The sequence below is a fragment of the Harmonia axyridis genome, chromosome 3 (genome assembly GCF_914767665.1).
Source record: "Harmonia axyridis chromosome 3, icHarAxyr1.1, whole genome shotgun sequence".
Classification (NCBI taxonomy): Eukaryota; Metazoa; Arthropoda; class Insecta; order Coleoptera; family Coccinellidae; genus Harmonia; species Harmonia axyridis.
The window spans coordinates 17,370,572-17,392,783 of NC_059503.1; the positions used below are offsets into that span (position 1 = coordinate 17,370,572).

At 33.0% G+C, this 22,212-nt stretch overlaps 1 protein-coding gene across 21 annotated transcripts in view; it reads right to left on the minus strand.

The window, feature by feature from the left end:
• LOC123677109 overlaps positions 1 to 22,212 on the minus strand; it is a 117,645-nt gene that overhangs the window by 36,340 nt on the left and 59,093 nt on the right. For 17 of the 21 annotated variants that reach the window (XM_045613596.1, XM_045613608.1, XM_045613600.1 and 14 more), the window contains 8 exons: positions 20,999 to 21,094; positions 16,437 to 19,424; positions 14,825 to 14,974; positions 4,175 to 4,371; positions 3,239 to 3,440; positions 2,465 to 2,554; positions 2,278 to 2,408; positions 1,773 to 1,848 (listed from right to left, as the gene is read on the minus strand). In XM_045613596.1, coding sequence (XP_045469552.1) covers positions 1,773 to 1,848; positions 2,278 to 2,408; positions 2,465 to 2,554; positions 3,239 to 3,440; positions 4,175 to 4,371; positions 14,825 to 14,974; positions 16,437 to 19,424; positions 20,999 to 21,094 — 3,930 coding nt within the window. The remainder of the gene's footprint in view (positions 1 to 1,772; positions 1,849 to 2,277; positions 2,409 to 2,464; positions 2,555 to 3,238; positions 3,441 to 4,174; positions 4,372 to 14,824; positions 14,975 to 16,436; positions 19,425 to 20,998; positions 21,095 to 22,212) is intronic. The other 4 variants (XM_045613606.1, XM_045613597.1, XM_045613614.1 and 1 more) reach the window with 4 other exon arrangements.

Here is a 22,212-nt window from a genome sequence, read left to right on the forward strand (position 1 = left end):
ACGTATAACATAAATTCATAAAATCTCGAATAACTCTTGAATTATTGAATTTGAGAGCACAATCATGTTTGAACACTACCCTTATTTTTTACCGTAGAATTCAACGAAATCACAAAAAAATAGGGTTCAGATTTGAAAATCGAAAGTTATGAACAAATTTTGTTCACAATTTTTGGCACAATATTTGAAACACCCTGTGATGATATTTTTCAAATTCAAGATATGCACGATATTCCAACATCATTCTAGTTTGTGAAAGTGAATTGAGTATACGCATAGGATATTCACAGTGAAAATAATTCACGTGATACTGACTATGGAAATTCTCTCTTTTTTAAGGTTTTTTCTTAATATTTCGAAAACTATGAGAACTAACGCAATAATTTTAGCAGAGAGTAATTGAGAATGGAAATCTTGATAATATCTGAGACATAAAATGAAAAAAAATGTTTTTTTCGAATAATTTTTTTTTATTCTTGTATAACCGGAAGTGCCAGAACTTCTAAAATATTTTAGCTGAATAGGGCATCATGAACAATGTCATATTCTGAATTTTCAGATTTCAAATCGGCCCCATTCTCCAGAAACGTCTAATAGGCCTTCGAACATGAAACAACCTCTATAAATATTCATATAAATATCTAAATATAAATATTTTTGAGAGGTTAAGCTTGATATCGGTGTAATCTGGGATTTGGTACCATAGAAAAACTCGAAACCCTTAACGGCGAATCCCCTCAAAATTTAAGGCTAGGACCGCCCTTGATTTGTCGTCATGGAAAGTTATTTGCATCAAATATTTTCATGTGAGCAAGGGCGAAACGGTATGTTCTAGGAAAGAAGTCATATAGAATTCTACCCTAGAATCAGCATAGTATACCGAGTGAATCGTCTAAAATCAGCTTACGATACAAGGTTTCCAAAAAAAAACTTTTATTTTCTAGAGGGATACCCAGTGAAGGATCTACCGGCATAGTGACGGGGTCCAAGGGGCGGAGCCCCTTCGGCGAGCAGAGCGAGTTCAGTTGAATGAAATCCTTTGTTTGATACTTCCTGATAGATATTATTTACATATCAAACAACGTATTATCTTGCAGAATATTCCTTTTCGAATCGAAATTGAGCAGTGTTCCAGGAATTTTAATGAAATGGTTTATATATTTTCGGTAACGCAGACCACTTCTTCTATCTTCCTGGAAAATGCTCAGAAAACCCAATTGAATGATATAATCTAGCATTCGGTTGAACACAAACGAAAAATTCCTTCGTTTCGTATATGAACCTGAAAAGGTTTTTCCATAAACAATAATTCGGCCTAAATGTCTTCGATAGTATATTAATCTCTTCATTCGATCCAAGATTTATAAACGGAATCAAAAAGTACCTACTTATATACTGATACAAAGTATGTATATAAGTGAGCTTTTATAGTCACACGCAAAGTTACAAGTTTTTTGAGGAAGGCACTATACAAGTATATTTTAATAAAATTTGTATCATGAATTTGATTCATAGTACCTATAATGTTTGAATTAATTGAATTACCTTGCCTTAGGTATATCTGTATTTACTGTTTTTTTGTCATACTTTTGAATGATGACAAGATATCTCAAAGTGCAGTGTATTCATGTACAGGCTGTCCCAAATTCGATGCTCACTGAAAGCATCACGTATTGAATTGAGATCTACATCCCGAATTATTATAAAGAATATTAAGTATATATGCAGGATAATGCGTTGTTTTCATGTTATTAATGATATTTTGAGCTTACCTTTATAGGGCTTCTGCTTGTGTATTGTATCGTACATTTTCTTGTACCATTTTGACTGATTGGTGTCACTCACCTCCTGTTGATATAATTTCGTATTACTTGAAAAATATTTTTCTCTGCAATAATTTATATGTTTCGTGTCAAAACTAGTTGAAATTGTTCTGGAACAAGTGTAAATTCTCTTCTTGAGGGAATTAAAGATCTTGTCATGGCTCAATCGATACCTAATATTCTTTCAATAATGAATAGATATCTAAAAGAATTTCATCATAATATATTTTTTATTGTTATTGAAGGTATCGACTACTACGGTCATTAGCCTCTAACCTAACCATCATAAGACATGTACAACATCCATGACCTAGCCAGGATTCGAACCCGGTATCTTTGGCACCACAGTCGACTCTTCAGTCAATCGTACTATCGAGGCAGTCCTCATCATAATAATTTGGGTTTTTTTTTGTTTCAATGGATTTTTGACCATTTTGCGATGAATCAAACTTACCGATCTCAATGATAAAGGCATTCCGTCACTTGACACTGGTCCTACACCTTCGATTTTTCTCCTATTTGAATCGGTGCTACGGAAAATTTCGCTATCTGATTCACTATAGTGATCGTTTCTTCGAGGATTATCTGAAAAGTTTACATCGATTAGATTTTCCAAAAGATTTCAGAGTGGATAAACTCACTAAAATCTCCCTGACCGCTTAAGTCATGGGGTATTCTGTAATGATCACGATTGGCCTCGAGATAGTTTGCACCTTTGGGGAGTTGACCCTCTGAAAAATATCTTCCAATAATTACTCAGATCAAAACTATTATTCATATTCAATTTGATGTTCTTAGAAAGAAAACTGATGAATCTCGAAAATTTTAGACTGGTTTATTGCAATGTCGATTAAAATTTTTTGTGGAATTGCTGTTTGAAATTACTATGGCCGATCTATAAAAGTAAATTTCGATTCTTTGTGATAACATAAACATATTCAACCCAATTTCAATTTGAATTAAACAAAAAAAAATTCAAACTATCATTCCAACTGAATGTCTGTGTTTGCCCAATTTTAGTCGATAATGGTCTAAAAAATTAGGTCGGATCCACCAATAAAAGAGTTTGGACAAATGCATTCGGTCAAAGAAACTTATTTTTTTTAGTTCAATTGAGTCCAAATAGTAGAATAGACTTTTTTTTTTTAATTCCGTACATTGGATGTACTATCACGAAATAATAAATGAGGAAAAAAGGAAATCATTAGCTTTTGGATGCTCTTTCATTCATGCGACAATTGCGACCTTGAAGAGCACAGAAGTGTATGCGGCCTAAGAGAGAGCAATAAGCACAAAATGAAAGAGCGTTTTTTTTTTCGATATTCTGCTTGATTTTCTATGAAATAGGAGGAAATGATGAACGATGAACCACAGGTGTTTTTGGGCTTTTTCGGTTAAATGTGTTTTGTATTCACCTCTGGCCTTTTGCAGAAGAGTGACAGTAGGATTTTGAGCTCTAGGGAGTCGACCGATCGTAAGTTCGTTGAATGCTGAGGTCGGTGCTGATCGGCTATTGGGAATTCGCCGTTCTAAAGTTGATGCCTGATGAACCTCACTTCGAAATGCTGAATCTTGCCAAGGAGGACGAGAAGTTGATTTTTCGTTAGGAACCTGAAACTTAAGGGCGTATATTAACTAACTGATGCACTTATTTTATCCAATCATTCTAACATGTCTAGCTAGGCTCTAGTTGTTCTCAAAGGAAGCTGAATCTGTGTAACAATAAGCTATCCAGGTGCTGACCTCTTTGAACGTTCTCGGTTTCCAAATTAGGAAATTTTCATTTCCTTTTGAATTGGAGTAGTTAAGTTAAACAATTTAGCTTATTTAAATCATGTCATATGATCATTTCTGTAGATTCGATATGTAATAGGTTTTTTGAGCATATTTTCTGTTTTATCGAAAGAGGAAAATTTTCTCAAGCTATGATCATAGAAGTTCGATTTTGCATAACTTATTGAGTTGTCAGCATGAGTAAAGTTTGAAACAATTAAAAGTTAAAAATATTCCAACAGAAAAGTAGTTCGACAAATTAAAGAACAAAAAAAAAGTCGAGCAAGAATGAAAAGAAATTAAGAACAAATTTTTGTTTGGAAATAGTTGAAAACAAAATCAGATATTATAAAGGAGTCAGCAATAAAATACAGAATCGAGAATGACATTGGTAGACAAATATAAGCAAGATGATTGTGGACCAATTGTGACATATTCGGGGTTCTATAAGTTTCATATGTAAACACGGTGCTTTTATGTTGATTGCTTCAAAATAAGAGGATTGTATATCAAATGAACTGAAAATGCAATGCTAATCAAATGCTCCAATATGAGTGACAAGATTGAATGATACATACCTCTTCTGATTTGTTCTTTCTGCCTAGTTTTGGTGACTCAAAACTAACAGGTCGGTACTCTTTTCTTTCTGCAACAGGACTGGATGTTGCACTCTTTGGTTGCCAGAAAGATGGTATTGATTCTTCATTCTTCTGTTTGAGATTTTGTTTATCGAAATCTGTTTGTGTCTCTTGTCTCTGGCCTGGTGACCAAACACCTACGATCAGAAATTAATTGTAAAAGTCGAAAGAGCAAAACGAAAAACATATATTGGAGGGTGATATTTCAGATGCTTTGTTGATGGATCGTTCCGAATATGGATTATCTTTTTGAACTGTGGTTTGAAATGAATTTGCACAATTATATGTGAGAGACAATAATGTTATTACTAATTATGAATGATTTTTCATATTCTTTCAGGAATACAGTCGAAAATATTGTTTTGAACGTAATGGTACCAATAGAAATGTTCAATTTCATCTTTTAATATTCTAAAGAGTATAGTCCTTGGACCTTGAACCATGGTTGATTACAATGAAATTAAAAAAATATATGCATTCGTTGTCTAGACATTCTTGGGAACAATAAAAACAATTAGCATGAAATTAAGTCCAAAAATGATTGTTCTTAAAAAAGACATCGAAAGATTTATTTTTTCGTGTGGGTTGGTTTTGTTTCTAGATTATCAATACCGATTTTTCTCTCTGTTTTCCACTGGTTTCACAGCCTACTAAATTTGAAGGCACAGGAAGTGAATTTAAAAATAAATTATTGTTACGTCACCATCTAGCATTTCATCCAGGCTCAACATCTAATTTATGGATCAGAAACCAACCCATATCTATTCGAAATGGATGTCTGTTTTCGCATTATGAATAAATTCAGGTACATCTTGGTAATAAGAATTTATTCATTTCTTGTTTCTTGTATTTTCATTAGGAAGATAGTCCGAAATAGATACCTATTATAACTTCAAACGAGTATGAATTCCATGTTCAATGCTTGTATTCCTTTATCGTTCAGTTGTTCCTGTCTACATAAATCAATGGAACACAAATCTGTGGTACTCATTATTATTTATTGATGAGGTTGTACAGAGTGTTTCTAAATTGATGCAAAATGTTTGAGGTGATGATACTTCAACGAACATTTCTATCATTTTTTTGTTCCTCTTGCTTTCTAGTTGATTTCTTTGAAAATATGGGAAAATATTTCCATTACATTGAATCTCTTTCATATGGGACAATTTAAAATAATATAATCTGGTACACAGCTATCGATAATTAAATCTTTTTGATATTTCAACTACTGCTATATTTTGCAACAGAACTTTTCGAAGCTTCAATATTTCACAAATTAATAGTTGATTCAAGAAGACAAATTTAAGATCTGTTAGGTAATCTGACTTTTTGATCTAAAGTTATCAGTTTGATTACAAAGTAGGTAATAAAATAATGTTCTCTCTCCATATGAATTCGAAGAGACATATAAGTTGATAGGAAAATTAAGTAGTAGTCATATTATTATTGACTAATATAAGGTAGTTTGGTTTCAAAGTCTCAAGAGAAAATTATTCATCTTTAATTTTTTATGATTTCTAGAGGGTTTTCAACTTGTTGGGTAACTTGAAAGTTAAAGGACTTCAATCAATTATTTAAAACACATCTTTATTTTTCGTTCTAAAATCTTTTGTATTTTGTTTTGAATTTTATGGAGAAAATTATTTTGCCTTAGACAGAAAAACTGCTGCAAAGTTAATAAAATGATAATATTATATAAATAAAATTTTCTTGAAGACGATTATCAGTGCGGTTGCTGAGGACACACTCTAAATGCATTACTCTATTTTTTAAGATGAATGTAAAATGTAGGTATATTTTACCCTTATTATACTCAACCTCGAAATGCTCCATTTTTATTCATCATTTTCAAATATAGACTTGAAGAAAATAAGGGAGAAACATGAGAAATATCGAATGAAAAGCTATTTTAAAATCTCAATAAAGCAAAGTTCATTCTAAGACAGAAACGACACCTTCAATTTTATTGTAGTGAACGAATTGCCAAAAAGCAATAAATTCAGCAATTCAAAGGAACTTGGAATTCGATAAATGTTCATGCTTTGAATTGAAGGCATTCGTATGTATGGAGTTTTATACAGAGTTATCGTTTTCTATTTCTGCACAAACATTGAGATGGAAATACTTGAACGTAAGTTTTCGTAAGTAATGATTGGAATTATATACAGGATGTTTCTGAATTGACGTGAAAGATTTTAGAAGAAGTTACTTTAACGATAACAATTAAGAGTGGTCTTTTGTTTTAAGTCTCGTCCTCTCTAAGTTAATACTTTTTGAAATTGAAGGAAATCTTTTTTTTTTATTGAATATCTTCCATTATGGAAGTATTTTGAAAAATAAGATTTTATATTCAGATAACCCTAGATATATAAAGGCCACTTCAGACAGTTTCTTCAATTCCGAAAAACAAAACCCTACATTATTTCCCATCAGAATAGATATTTTTCAAAATAAGAACTTAACCTGAAAAGACAAATTCAATAGGCAACTTTTCTCGTCTCCTGACTTCTCTTCCTAGAATTGTTAGTTTAATGACAAAAAATAAATATTGTTCAGACATGAATTCGACGATTATATAATTCGTTGAGAAAATTGAGTAAGCTGCTGTCAAATGTAGTCGTAAAGACAATTTTTTTAAATTTCATTATTTTTAGGAATTTTCCAATTTCAACAGGCTGTGAGTTGTACTCATTACATTTTGAGAAAGATAATTCTTAATTTTCGTCATACCATCTATCACCTTCTAAAATCTTTCCAATTCAGAAACAGCCTGTATATAGCGGGATTTTTTTATGGAAACTTAATATTGGTTGGATATTTAATACATTGATTCGCTTTCTTTGTAGCAAAATGCCTACATTTTCTTGGTTCAGCCGCTGAAAATTATTCAGAATTATTTCCAATTCTTCATTGGCTTTTTTCAAAAACTTTGGTGAATAACTTTGAGACAAATTCAAGATGCTTCCCATGTTTTTTATGATAATGATGCATGTGGATTGCAAAACCAAAACCAGAAAAAAATATTTAAAAAATTCCACAATATCTCCGTGACCAAAAAACCGACGGAGTTGACATCTTGTGTGTCTATATGAAATAACAATTTCTCGCAAACTTAAATGCTCTTAACATCGTCAGAACCATGGAAAATTCAAACAGGATACTAGTAATGAAATAACCAATATTTCTATGACAACATATCCGATCTGTGAATATTTAGATTAACAGTTTCAAGTTCAGTGCAAAATTTAGACGAGCTCTCAATAGCTCCTGACTTCACATCAGTGTTCTCCTCACTTTTTTATGATATAATTTTCAATAACTGCCTCAGTTGAGTAGACCTTGGTTTTGTTGGATTGTTTGGGGAGCATGCCAAGTTCCGCTTGTTTTGACATCCAATGTTGGTGGCGTCTTGTGAGGTAATAATTTGTCTTCAAATATAGTTTCATATCACACTTCGAAAAATTCGAAATTTCACACTTCTTATTAAAATAATTTAAGGCTTCTACAAATTCTATAATTATCAGATTCTTTACTGCAAGTGAAATATTCAAAATCAAAGATCAACTGCAAAACTCCTTTAAATTCAATTCTGGCGTTGATTTTCAAATAGAAAAATAGAACAATAAGTGAAAGGAGACGAGAAATCTCTCTGTCGACACCAAATATCTTATTAAAATGGCTACATGTTTCGATCTTCAAGACATCATCATCAGGCCCTACAGAGCAATCTCTCATTGCTGTGTTTATTTTCTATTCAATTAGTAGGGCCTGAAGATGATCTCTAGGAGATCGAACATGTAGCCATTTTAATAAAACATTTGGAGTCGACATAGAGATTCTTCTTTAATATGAGATGATGGATTACGTATCTATTTCTGAACAAATAATGAGTTGAATTATTCCATCTATGTAGTGCTTCTACCCAAAGATCTTCTCAGAGGTATGTATGCTTGTACTACCTTCGTTTTCCTTTCTCAAAGACATTTGAATTCCCAGTTCGTTTCATATGGAAATATTCAACATGGGTAGAAAACACAGTTTTACGTAATTTATTCCCTAAATTCATTTTCGTTGTTTGTCGTCCTGAAACTTGAAAATCTCATTGTTTGTCTTACGAAAGTAGAATAATTGAATTCAGATAGGACTTTCATAGACATGATTCCAACCAGATGGGAATTTAATTATGGTTTCTCATGAAGTATCGACAATCTCTATTTGATTTGGGAGAACGAGCTTCAACGAATATTAACGTCAGAATTCAATTGTGTCCGTCTAAGACCCCTTCGTGAGTCTGCAAACGAATCAATTAACAGCCATTGAAATATCAGCGAAGAATTTTCTGAATCGAGTCTTTCAACTTGGGGAGGAAAACTGTTCATTTTCCACCGCAAAACGGGAAATTGTATGAAACGTGACTGACGCTCTGACAATCGAGCACCTGAGACGTGAAAATTCAGCAAAACGGACGAGAATCCTGTTTTATCTTGATCCGTAATTTCAGTTGGTGCCAGTTCACTAATAATAAACCCAGATGACTAAGTCGAAACGAAAAAAGTAAAAATAGAGCTGTAGCGGATGGCACACCTAATTAATGTTGTCGTTGACGTAGGGTTTCATTCATTCATACGTGAAGGTTCAACATTAAACATTCGTGATATTGCAGGAAACTTATCGAGACAATGAGCCATATTCGGATACCGTGGAATCGTCAATTAATGAGGAAAGCACTGACGTGAAGTCAGGAGCTTTCGAGCACCCGACCAGTCACCCCTTGATACCATATAACTCTATAACTGTATACGGCGCGTTTCTATATTGTGAGTACAAATAAAAATGAGAAATTCCTTTGGATAAGTATGAGACAAAAAAGTCCTATAAACAATGGCCCGCAAACGCGGCATTCGCTTTTTTAGCTAGTGCCACAAAATTCTACAACCGTGAGAATAGTTGAACTTTTCCCACTTGTTGCACTATTTCCGCCTTAGCTATCTATACAGGATGATGGAAAACTAATCATAATTTCGTGCTGCAAATTTGCATTATCGGGTTTTGAGACAATGATCTTTACCCTAAAATATTTTCCGACTTCTACAACTTCCGGTTATACCGAAAACAAACTACTACTTCCTTATTTAACCTATAGCACACCCAGTTTATTATTTCATCATTAGATAGCTTTTTTGATGACAATTTCAGCAATATGACATATCTTGATTAAATTCAACGGTTCAATTTCAATGGGATTCTCATGTAAAATTGATGGCGACGAGGACTCACATTTTTTTGAATATTTCTGTAGAAATTTTTTTTTCGAAAAAACCATTTTCATTTAAGTAACCCCCTCCTTTTATACTTAGAATTGCCTGAAATAATGAAAAATATAGGTTCTATTTTGAAAATCTTGAGTTTTGATGAATTTGAGTAGTCCAAATTCATGATCTTCTAGGGATTCCTGGCTTGGCTTGATATTCAAGATACTTGGCTCAAGCTCAAGCCAAGTAGCTTGAATATCAAGCCAAGCCGTGAATCCCTATGATCTTCTGATGCACACCCTGTATATGTAGTTCCTTAAACTCTTCCTTCTTCGATTTACTCCAGATTCAATTTGGCAATTAATTCTTAATGTTCAATTTTTTGGTAAAAGTCTTAGTGTTGGTTCAGTTTTTGGGATTATTTTCGTTTCGGAAATCGGTTAGTTTGGTTGATTTTTAGTTTTTGGTGTGATAACAGCCAGTGCTCAGAAAGGAGTTACATATAGAAGTAGGTCTGTTATTCCTTTATTTCATCGTTCTTCCTTCTGTAATCACTACCTATTTTTCCCTTTTTGTTATCGTCCCTGAATATGTGTTTTATCAACTTGACTTACGACATAAAGTCTTAAAGATCACTTACGGGTTGTAGGAAGGGCTATCGAACATCTCAATAGTTATCTTTACCGACCTAACCCAGTCCTAATTTCCAGACAACCCATACTCCTGCATTTCACATTCCCGTTTACTTCTTGATCTTCACGATTATTTGAAAGGGACGCAATCATGTATGGTTTTCAGTTAAGTGGACTTCCGCTTATAGTATATTATAATTTTTGCATATATGTATTTCGCATTTTGAGGTCTGTGTATCCAAAGAAAAGTCTCCACAAAACACTTGTACTAGCTCTGAGAGGTCTCACTGAAGTTGAGGAGGGCCGCTAGCCGCTACAATAAACACAACGAAACGAAATAAAACCTTGACCAAACTAGCAAACCCTATTATGAGCAAAAAGGTTTAGTCATAATACCTACTAACGTCTCCTATTTATAAACAATCACTTGGAGAATTACAATCCAGAAAAACATCTGAAAAAGATGATTGAATCAAGCATATAGGTCATTTTTGGTTATACGCCCCCAAGTAAAAATCATAGAGTAATAAACATAGATAGAGGGAGTATACGCAATTTTTACATGTCCCCAACATGGTTAGATTACGTTGTCGGATTGTGATATATTTTCAAATCCACAATCTACTTACTTACTATATCGTTATGAATGTATATATTATATTGAATGAAATATATTTATTTGAGTGATTCCCGATTAAATATGCAAATTTGAATATTTGGAATTCGATCTTTTTCCTAATTGTCGAATTTATAAGAAGCAGAATATTTAGTATTTTTTATATCTACCTGCTGAAATCCAAGGTTTGGCAACTTTTGCTCTCCTAGTGTCATCGGTTGTTTCACTTCGTTTGGCGCTTGAAGTTTGTTTCCTAAATTTCTGATATATTTTGAGTTTATATGAAACATTGATTCACTATGGGACATAAGAGAAGTGCATTTTTTGTGGAGTAAGTCGCGAATTGAGTGAAATATCGTATCACTGATATGTTTTCATTACCGCGCGCTTCATGTCAAATTTGATAGTTCATGTTGGGGACAAATTTGCTTACTGAAAATGACATATACTTCCTCTATCTATGTTTATTACTTTGAGTTGAAAATATAGGTATGAATTTTGGAACATCGCTCAAGAATCGCTAATTCTCTCAACTTGTATTTGTCGCAAAATTTCGGGATTTCTTCAAATATTCTCTAGTGGGATGGTTGTAAGATAAATGGAATAAATAGTGTTTTTGAGACGATTATCTGCACTGATTATTACCGCGATCGCAAAATTCAATTTCAGACATAGTAATTATGCAAGGTAGAATTGCTGCAACAGAATTAGATCTGTTCTAGATTTCAATTGAAAGCTTCTTTGTTACCAGCTATTGATCCTTGATTTATTGTTTCGTTGATGAGGAACAAGATGATTAATATGAGAATGAATACCTTGTGTAACAATGAACTTGAATGAATGGGTGAACTTGACTGCAATATGTCATATGAATATCTGCTCCATATAGAATCGTTTGTATTATTTGTTAATATTTAATTTGTTTCCAATAGAATTGAAACTGATTATTTCAAAGGAGAGTGAATGTTATGAAAATTAAGAATTTGTTTAATTTATCAGGGTTTATTGATTTGAGTTTTACATTTAAATAATTTTTTCGGTTTTTTATAATTTTTTCATATTTGTATCTACTGTATGCAAAAATATCAGCTTTTTAGAAGAATTGTTCAGCCAATAATTCATTTCAAAATGTATTCCAAAGATAGATGTTGTTGAATTGAATGAAATTACAGTAAATAGAAATTTCAATATTGATATTTCCAATATTCAGGCTAAAAATGGGGAAATAGTTTGTTCTCTCATTAACAGTTCATATTTTTCATTATCGTGTATTTTCCGAGGTATTTTCTTTGTCGATTCCTTGGTATATTCTAATTGCAGTTAATTGTAACCTACTTAATTGAAATGTGGTTTAAAGAAATTCGCTGTTTTCTGGTCTGGAGGTTACTTAACTTAATAGAAAATTAACAAGAGTTAATAGTATGCGAATAATTAGGAACATGTCTTTTTTTAATTACTTGTTAATTATTATTTTGGAGTGAAAAGGACATGTTGTTACATTGGTTTCATTTATACAAAGAAGTTTGCAATAATTTGATGAAAAAATTTCCAAAATTCGTCAAATTTCAAATCAAATGAAGTAGTTCTTGTTCCTACTCATAGTTCTTCTGAGAGAGCATGGCACTATGTTCCAAACACTTTGACGGCTAAAACTGAAGTACTAAGATTTTTATATGAAAATCCTGATAGAATGAATTGATGGAAATGCTTCCGAATGTTATGGAATTCTGAAATTAAATTGTCCATAATTCAATGAAAACACAATCTCCTCCTGACAGTGAGATATCTAGAGTTTTTATGACTTTTTAGACTGTTTTCTTTCATTTTTTTTTAAATTTATTGAACAATTATTTGAAATACACGAAAATCAATCGGTACAAGATTATTATAGGTATTATATGGGACTTCGAATACGGAGAGCTTTTTTGGATAATATTCTTTAGAAGTTCTCGCACTACTATTTATATATTAATTCTGGATAAGATTAAATTTCCTTTGATGAATTTGACTTAAAATATGCTTATTGATTGAGAATTATTTCCATATGATATATTATCAACATTTGTTACTCAAACATGATTTATTTGCGAAATTATTCCAATGAATTACTGTTGATGTCAAGAAAATTAACATAAATAATGTGGGTGATCATACTTGGCAAACTGATAGAAGTAGCCTTAAACTTGGGTTTGGTCGGCGCTATCATCTTCAATGAAAACAGGAAGTAGTTTCTCAATCAAGTCTTATTGTTCATCCCATAATCACAACACAAGAAACATGGCATCACATCACGTGATCAGAAGACGTGTATTTTGCCCAAATGGCTTCGAGACACTGAACGACGTCGCCTAAGTCGTCTCGACGCATTGGCCAACCACCATAGTACAGATTTAGATCGGAGTGAGCTACTGCTCAACATCAATTATTTCAATGGACTAATTTGACGAGCATATTGCGACAAAAGTTTATTTTACTTGTGTTTTGACAAAACTACTGGAATATTCTTGTATTATAGCATAATGCCGGATGAATAACACCACTCATATTTATATAAAATATAAAAGCTTATTTTGAAAAATGATTTTTTACTATTTATTATTATCAACCTGAGCTCTCAGTTACTTTATTTCGGTATTATTTATTATTGAGGAGGCTGAATGTAACTTAGCTCTATGACATTTCGAAATTAGAATAATAGGAATTGATAAGAGGTTAATACAATTTATCAAAAATAAAAAACCTACATAACATTGAATATGAAGATGCATATTTAAAATGATCTATCTATGCCGTTATTGAAAATAAGGATTATAAGGATTTTACATTAAAAGAAGTACCCACTTGGCGCCAGGAGCTTCTAATCGCTAGTTCATTCATAAGCCTATAGACCAAATAAATGTATATAGGTATATTCAAATTCCTATAATATCGGTGAAGCGATCATCATAATATTTTTCATAGCTTGAAATTTTCAATATACATCTACACGCAAAATTCGAATGAGATATGTCACAGAAATATCAGTTTTTTTTGATATCCTGCTTGGACATTCTGATGAGGCAATAAACAACAAATTTTGCACGCATATTGAAATTGTTTTCCAATAAGAGGTCTTATTTTCATGAAAAAAAAGGGTATATTTCAAGAGCAATGAAAAGATGTTTAGTTCATTGTAAGGAGGAAGATAAGTCATTTATGATGGAAAAAGATATCAGCCAAATGGCCGCCACGGATACGGTTGCAGCACCATACCTATACCTTTCATGAAATTTTCTATGAACAATTCGTACATCTGTGGCTCTATGTCCTCGATAACTTCACGAATTCCATCTTTACGGTTTTGAATCGATTGTGAAGCATTAGCATACACCTTACAGAATTCTTGAAAATGTGAAGGTGTTAAATCACAAGATATAGGTGTCAATTGAGATTACCTCTTCGAGAAATACCGGGAAACCTTTCGTGCAAAATTGCCTTTGTTTCGTTACATGTATGGCACGTAACACCGTCTTGTTGAAAATAAATGCCGTCCACATTAAATGACGAAATTATATAGCGCTCCATTCGGGGACGAGCGCCCAGTATATAAATATATGATTTAGTTTCGCTTCTCCAGCTGAGAGGATTATGAGATCAATTTTTGAGCCAAAATTCATATCAAAAGTTATCACAGAAGTGATCCGAACGGTAGATGGAAAAATATTCGCTTCTACAAATTGCAAAAGTTTGAAGATATCAATGTTGAATTTTTCCTTAACGATTGCAAAGTTCTAAAATTTGGAATGATGAAACAACATTAATCCCTAATCAATATATTTTTCCTTTATATGTGCATTATTAGCATTTCTGAATATACCGTCATATAGTCGGAATTGATAAATGTTTGTGAGCAGTTTCTGTATTACATAATGGCAGGATGCTGTGAATTACAAATGGAGAGTTATTCATAGAATCATCGCGAATTTCAATGAACGTATAAACGATGATGTTGGCATTAGTAGGCATTGAGATATTAGACGATTCAATCACGCATGCTATACGATACGTGTTAAACAAGACAACGTAGATTTTGTTGTTAATTACCACAAACCTGTGTTCAGTAAGAAACCCTTAGCAATGTTAAGCGCAGCGTCGATTTCATGCAGCAAACTACTATTGCTTTTGTGTCTGTTGCGCTGTAAAACTCTGTTGACCCTTCTTGCTTCTTTGCAATATTTGTTCCGACATTTGCAAAGCCTTCCTTGTAAGACGAATTAGGAAACAATTAGAAATGTCATAATTTTATTTTTTATTGATTGGCCAGCTGGGATAAATTTGAAAAACGCCTACGTCCAGGAGTGGACAAGACGTGGCTGATAAAGAAGATTAATTGGCCAATTAATAAGAAATAAGACCTAATTTTATATCCCAATAAAAAGGAACCACCCCTGATATTTTCCATAATATAATAAAATTTACTCAGATACCATCATTAATGTTCCTAGGGGGACAGATTTTTCTTGAAAACAATCCTCTACGAGGATATGCTACAACCCAAAGAATTCAAATGGGGAACAGGTGTCGAGTAACACCTCATATTTGAAAGTCCTTGAATTTTCTTCTCAGAAATGTCCAAACCAAATTTCTCAGATCAGTACCTTGGAAAATAAGCAAATTTGCAGACATAATAATAAAAAAAAATGATAATTTGATGTAATTTTTGGACGCCTCTTTTGTTCAACACATTTATTGTTGTATATCTGAGGTTCTTATGCATAATTTCAAATTTTTGTAAAAATATGCATCATGGGCTCAACAAAAGTCTAAGAGAATGACATTCAATTTGAATGATTTCCTAATATTTCTGTACACAATAAAATGGTTAGAGGAGAAAATTATTATTATTGCCAAAATATTTGAAATTCGAGTAAAACATTTCTGGAAGAGAAATTGACAGACATTTAAAATAAAGTGTCACTCGATTATTATTCTCAATTCAAATTATTGGGACTTCAGTGCCCTCTTGTAGAAGATTGTTTTCAAAAGTACCGCAAATCATTAGATACAAAAAAAATCGGAGTGGACCTTTTTCATTGGGGCACCATGTATAACTCTATCAACAAAGTTAATGTTGATATCTTTTCAACTGGACAGCATATGAAAAATAACTGAGAGCAAGCACTGACAGCCAATAATTTTTGCGATTAATAAATAATAAAAATACATACATATTAGGGATTTGACATATTATGACAATTTCTGATTCATATTTCTTGAAGTATCCTATCGATCTCTTACGGATTTGATAGGATGATCACCTTTTATTATACTCTCTTAGGACTCAAGAGCATTCGTGACTATATCAGACGATGTAATAGTTCCTAATATTAGTTATTAAGCAAACAATGAAATTTATATCTAACCAAAACAAAGTACAGGACTAGTATTGAAACAATACAGGAGGGAATTAGGGCATTTAAATTATTAGTTTATTTCAATTAGATAACTTGATCAATTCAACTGAGAAAAATTTTATCAAACTACAGTATCACAATATGAACAAAAGAAGAATTGTTATTTGATTGAAATTCAGCCAATTCATAATCAAATATATTTGTTAATTTTTGAACAAATAGCAATTGAGTGGTTACATAGGTTATATCGGAAGAAACAGGACAAATGTTAAATTGCTCACTACGGCTCATGAAACCTATCAGACTCACCATTTGCAGAGTCTGATTTAGCGTCTCTTGCTATATCAGCAGTTATTTCCACAAACTCTTTGAGATGCTTGAGATGCTTAGGCAGATCTGTAGCTTGCTTTACCGAAGTTCCATCTATCAAAAGAACTGGCGATGTATTACTTGATTCTTCTTCATCCATTTCTTCCTGCCTCGATGTTTCTTCTTCAACCTTTTCCAGAGGACCGTGACGTTCTTGAACTTTTTTCATGAACTCATCTTCTAATCCGGGCATGTGAAGAGCTTCAAATTGAGATTTCTCAGTTTCTGTGGTTTTATTGGTTGGCGTTGACGTTAATTTGATCATTTTATGATGTTTGCGTTCTTCTCTTTCAGCCACTTGTTTCATATATTCTTCGTACATTCTTTGTCGCATAGTTTCACTTGGCGATTGAGGAAATGATTTGGGACGTTGCTTATCATGTTCTGATGAATGATCTTCTTCCAATTCAGCGTCCCTCATTTCCACGTAGAGCTTCCTTTTTTCCTCCAACAGAGACTCTAATTCCTGCTCTATTTCTTTTTCTTTTTGTAGGATCATTTGTAGTTGCCTTTGATAAATTTCATCAGGAAGTGATGTACGACGACGTTTTGTCGCTTTTGTGACATTTTCACCATGTTTTTCTGAAGTTAAAATACTTTCACGTTTCTCAAATTTATCACCCTCACGCGCTATATTTAACCACTCATCTAGATTAGACACCTGCAGACGAGGATTGCTACCAGTTTGCTTGAAATTTCTAGGCAGTGTTCTCGAAGTGTTTATCGAGTAAGATATGTTACTAGACTTGTCCACTGTCTCTTTTTCGAACGAGGAAATTTCTATCCTGCTTTTCGTGGTATAATTAGATGCATCTGATTTTTCAGTCAACTTCGAATGCAAGCTAGACAGAGAACTTGATCCATTCCGAATCCCCTGTGGTTCCTCCAAATGTGTTCTCTGAGTGGGTGAGAGATAAGCCAGTAGATCAGGGTTGTTATAAAAAGGCAGTCCAGCCCATTTTTTCGACGACATAATTTCCCTCAACTTCTCGGTAGTCTCTGAAATTAAATGACTGTTATTGGCATCCTCAGAGTTGCTCAAATTCAAGCTAGCGTCATTCTCAAGCATTGCTCTCCAAAGGTTACCTGTTGTTGATAATTTATCCAGGTCTGAGAGCTCTTGTAGCACCTTCATTCCATGTAAAGATGTCAACAAGAATTTCAAACATATCTGCCGTAAACTAAGGGGTTGTTTCAAAGCTGCAGTCTCCTTAGCAAATTCCAAATCTGTTGAAATAGATGCCACATCCGCTATTGAAGAAGTCATTGCATTAAATCTGACAGTACTCGGCGAAGTCTTTCCAGAACTGCTGCTACTTTCAGATGGCGAGTGGGGAGACACAGATTGCCATATAGACGATGGAATTAATGTTTGATTCACGATAAATGTTGTTTCACAACCTTCAGCCAGTTTGCACAAAACCGATGTTATTTCTTTCGCTGTATCAACTACTATTTCCTTCAAACTTTCTTCGAAATCTAAATCAACACTACTATCTGTTGATAGTTTTTTTTTAGGGGAATGTTCAGGTGTAGGTGGAGGAGTGAGCTCAGTATATTGAGTTTGAATGGTTCGAATATTGCTTTCTGTTGAGTTACTTGTACTACTTTTTGAATAATTTAAATTTTTGACAGAATGTTCTACTTCTTGTTTTGAAACGGAATTATGATCGATATTGACAATTGGCTGAAGATGTGTATCTTCACTTATATCAGTATGAGTATTATTTGTGATTAATTCTGTATGTGATTCATTGTTTTCTGTTGCCAACTCTGTTTCCTTTAAACTACTATTATCTAATTTCGGAAGTCTTTCTATTTGTTCATCGATTTTTTCATTGTCTGAAGTCGTGATATGATCAATCTCAATATTTGATTCTTTGTCTTCATTTATTTCATCTTTCGGTACTTCTTGTTCTGATGGAGTTGACTTACCAGTATCAGATGAGTTCTCGGAAGATGCATTGTCACTAGAGCTTTCTAGAAAAACTGTTTCCGGTTCCGTATTCTCGGATGTACAGGTATGAATATGCTCTATAATAGAGGGAGTATCTACAATTTTCGTACATACTAAAACTGCTTTATTCTCGTGTCTTTTCAACTGCATTCGTTTAAATTTATTCCTTCTAGCAACTCGTGGACTCTGTTTTATGGATAAGTCATGAGTATTTTCCAATTCTGGAGTACCTTGTTTCAAATGACGAGTCAACGAAGATGATTCTCGATCACTTATATCACTTCCTTCCTCTGAAATAATGTCCAAAAACCTTGGGTTTTGCGCCAAAGGTGTGAAATATTTCATAAGAGCATCACGCTTTCTCGATTTTTCTACTTGCATAGAGTCCAGAGTACTTGTTGGTTGATGGCCAGGCGAGTTGACTAGGTTGATACCCTCCAAAAAATTCCTCAAACATAGCTCCTGCTCCGGAGAAAAATCTCCAATTCTTTCTAGAGGTTCCTCGTCTATAGAAATGGCGATAGTGCTTAAAGCTACAGGATTCTGTGGAACTCTTAAGTCTGTTGTTTCTTCCCAATCAGAATCAGCTTCTGACACTATTGCTTCGCATTGATGTTTGTCATCATCGCCAGATTCATCAACCTCTTGTATTTTAACAGAGTCATCGTCATCATCCAAACTCTTACTCTTACATTTCAATTTTGGTTTTGGTTTTGAGTCATTTGTTTTCGGAAAATCAACTTTGTATACTTCCTCCACTTTTTCTTCATCCTCTTCTTTAGTTTCGTTAGAGATATTCGCAGTATCGGTTTCCTGGAGTTGAGTGAGGTTTGCTAGAGCTTTCCTTTGTTTTTTTCTTTGATTTTTAATGCGTTTTTTTCTGGTTTTTGAGCTTGCGTTGTCAGCCATAATGAGAGTAGTTTGAGGAGATGATGATAGGAAGATTGGCGATTTGTAGAGGTGTTCCGTTCCTGTTCAAACATACACTGTTATTTGTAGCTTTCAATCCATTCAAAGCAAATAGCCACTCAGGTCGACACTTTCATCGCACAAGGCATACTATCGAAAACACATTATTCAAGCAAAACATCGGAACCAAAATCTGGATTACTTTATGAGCAAGCATTGCAAAGCAAATAAAACACTACGTCACACAGTTAGATCAATCACTTCACGATTATGACTCCTATAAATCGTAGAAAAAAAACGCGCATCTAAAACGTAATGTACGTTGCATTCACGTCGCAATCGAACTATTCGTTAGGTTAAGTTGGTGGTATTAGCCGCTAAATTTACGTATGAAGTGTGTTCATGTACTTCACGATAACAAACGAGGACTGTGAAGTTAATCAGTTGATCATTAAGTTGGTAATTGAATATTCGTATTAAATAATGCGAGTAATATGCGAAAGTCCTGATAAAGGATGGCTCCATAACAAATCGAATTATATTTTCATTGTCGTTCGAAATGGATTCTGAACAGTGGCGTAGATTATTACAGGTAAAATATCCACGTTTAATTTTAGTTCTTGAAGGATAACATCAAGGACGTTCTTATACAGTGGGTAGAGTAATGGATATCTTTAATTGAAAAAAGGGACGTGATAAAAATAAAGAATGCATTGCAAACTGAATATGCTATGAATTACGTAGAAGATATATTATGTCTTGAGATCCTAAAGAGTTACCTACCAGAAATAAAATTGAAGAATGAATTAATACATGACTCTCTCTTACGGAAAAAAATTAATCCAATCAAAACTAACCTAACCTGGCAAGAAAAAACTAAGTCCTTCGTCGATGGAAGAGCTCTTGTGGTGTTCATTCATACGAGTTCAGATAAGATCAGATTATGTGATAACTGATGGTCTTGAAAAACATAAACATAAGGACGAACAGATAATCATGGTTTATTGTCCTTGACAGATATTGTTTTTTGTGATGAATATTCGAACTGCAGTGATAAAAAGAACACTGGAAATTTTCATTATTTTTTATCATTTCATTGAGCTCTAAAAATATCAATTATTGAATATAATAAACCAAATGAGATTGTTGTTTCTCGTAACTTAAATTGAGAAAGAATTGATTCCAATTATTGAGAAAAATCAATCTCATCACATACTTGGTAGACCCTCAATGGTTCTATACTCTATGGTATCCTTCAAGTTTTTTCGATTAATTCTTGAAAAAGTTGAAGAAATGTCTTAAATTATAACATCAATACTAGAAATACTGGATTCATATAACTAGCAACAAATATCGTTTGAAGTTTAAGAGTCGAATATGAAACTATTAATCGAAATTAAATATATCCAATGACGCCACTGTTGTTTCTAAACCCGACGTGAAGATTATTCAAGGTTCTAATATTTCCCGTTTCGAACGTTAAACATAAACGGTATTCATTATAGGTGACATAATATTACAAGTCCTAGAGTTCTATTAGTATTTAGTCTAGACTCAAAACCAAGCGTTATCGTTAAATCATTCCAGAAAATATAAACATAAACTTTTTCTACGGATTCTCTATACATCATCTTACCAGCTTCAGTTAATGTCGAGCAAGATGAGACATCTGAAGAAACTGTGGAATCTGGTGATGCGGGTGGGTCAATATAATCTCTGGGTAGATTTTGCCCTGAAAAAGAAATTGAAAATTTGAGTTATATTTCAACATGACCTCAATTTTTTTTATTAAACGTCGATAAAGTGACGAGAACCATATTAGTATTGTGATTTTATCACTTGAAATATTTCATCCAATTATTATCGAACAGTCACTATCGAAACCTTGAACAAGTAAGTCAACATTATGAACCTCAAAACGGTCACCTTTCAAATATTTCAACAAGAATATCTAGATGTAGATACAATATGTATCAAAAAATTTTATACCTAATTATAAAGAACCGTTTATATACGAGGAAAGTCATAACTGAAAATGATTTTGCTGACAAAATATTAGGATCGAAGTCCTTCTTGAGGGGACGTTTCAAAAACTAGTGAAGAATTTTCTAATAGGTTGAATTTGTTCGGATTTTACAGCAATTGATTTATATACCTATCTGCCATTTGGTCGGTTCAGTAATTTTTCGCCAATTTTATTTAACATTCAGTCTTCTTATTCATACCACATCTCATGATAATTCTCTTTTGCTCTTTTTACTATGATGTTTAGAAAAATTGTTTTCTTCTTCTTTTTGAAATTTCACTACCAAAAAAAATTTATCGTCTGTCTCAAATAGTCATAAGATTTCTAGGCCCTTTTTTCAATTTACATGTCGAATCTTTTTCACGCCTTTAACGTAGGATTAAAGATATCTCTTGTATTCCAATTCATGAAGGAAAATGTTCATGTTGCTGAAGAATTCAAATTCTCAACATGACTACCATCCATTGTCTTCAAGGTCGTTTATTCGTCATGAGGAATTTTAACGTTATAAAATGGTGAATGCTACCCATGACAAATTTAAAATTTGTCTTGTCAGTATTCAGTGAATTAAAACTATGAGAAATAAAAAGGTTGGATGTTGATATTATTGTCAGTACATATCTATTTTTTTTATTATAAAATTTCCCGGAGTTTCTGTAATTTGAATAATTCATATACTCAGAATGAAAAGGGATACTTTCACTGAAAAATTAATTTATGATGCGGTCATATTGGAATCAATAATTGAACATTTGAAAACGGCAATCTATTTGAACCAAAGAGTGGCGAGCAAATTTTTTTTGAGATATTCTGGAAATAACGGT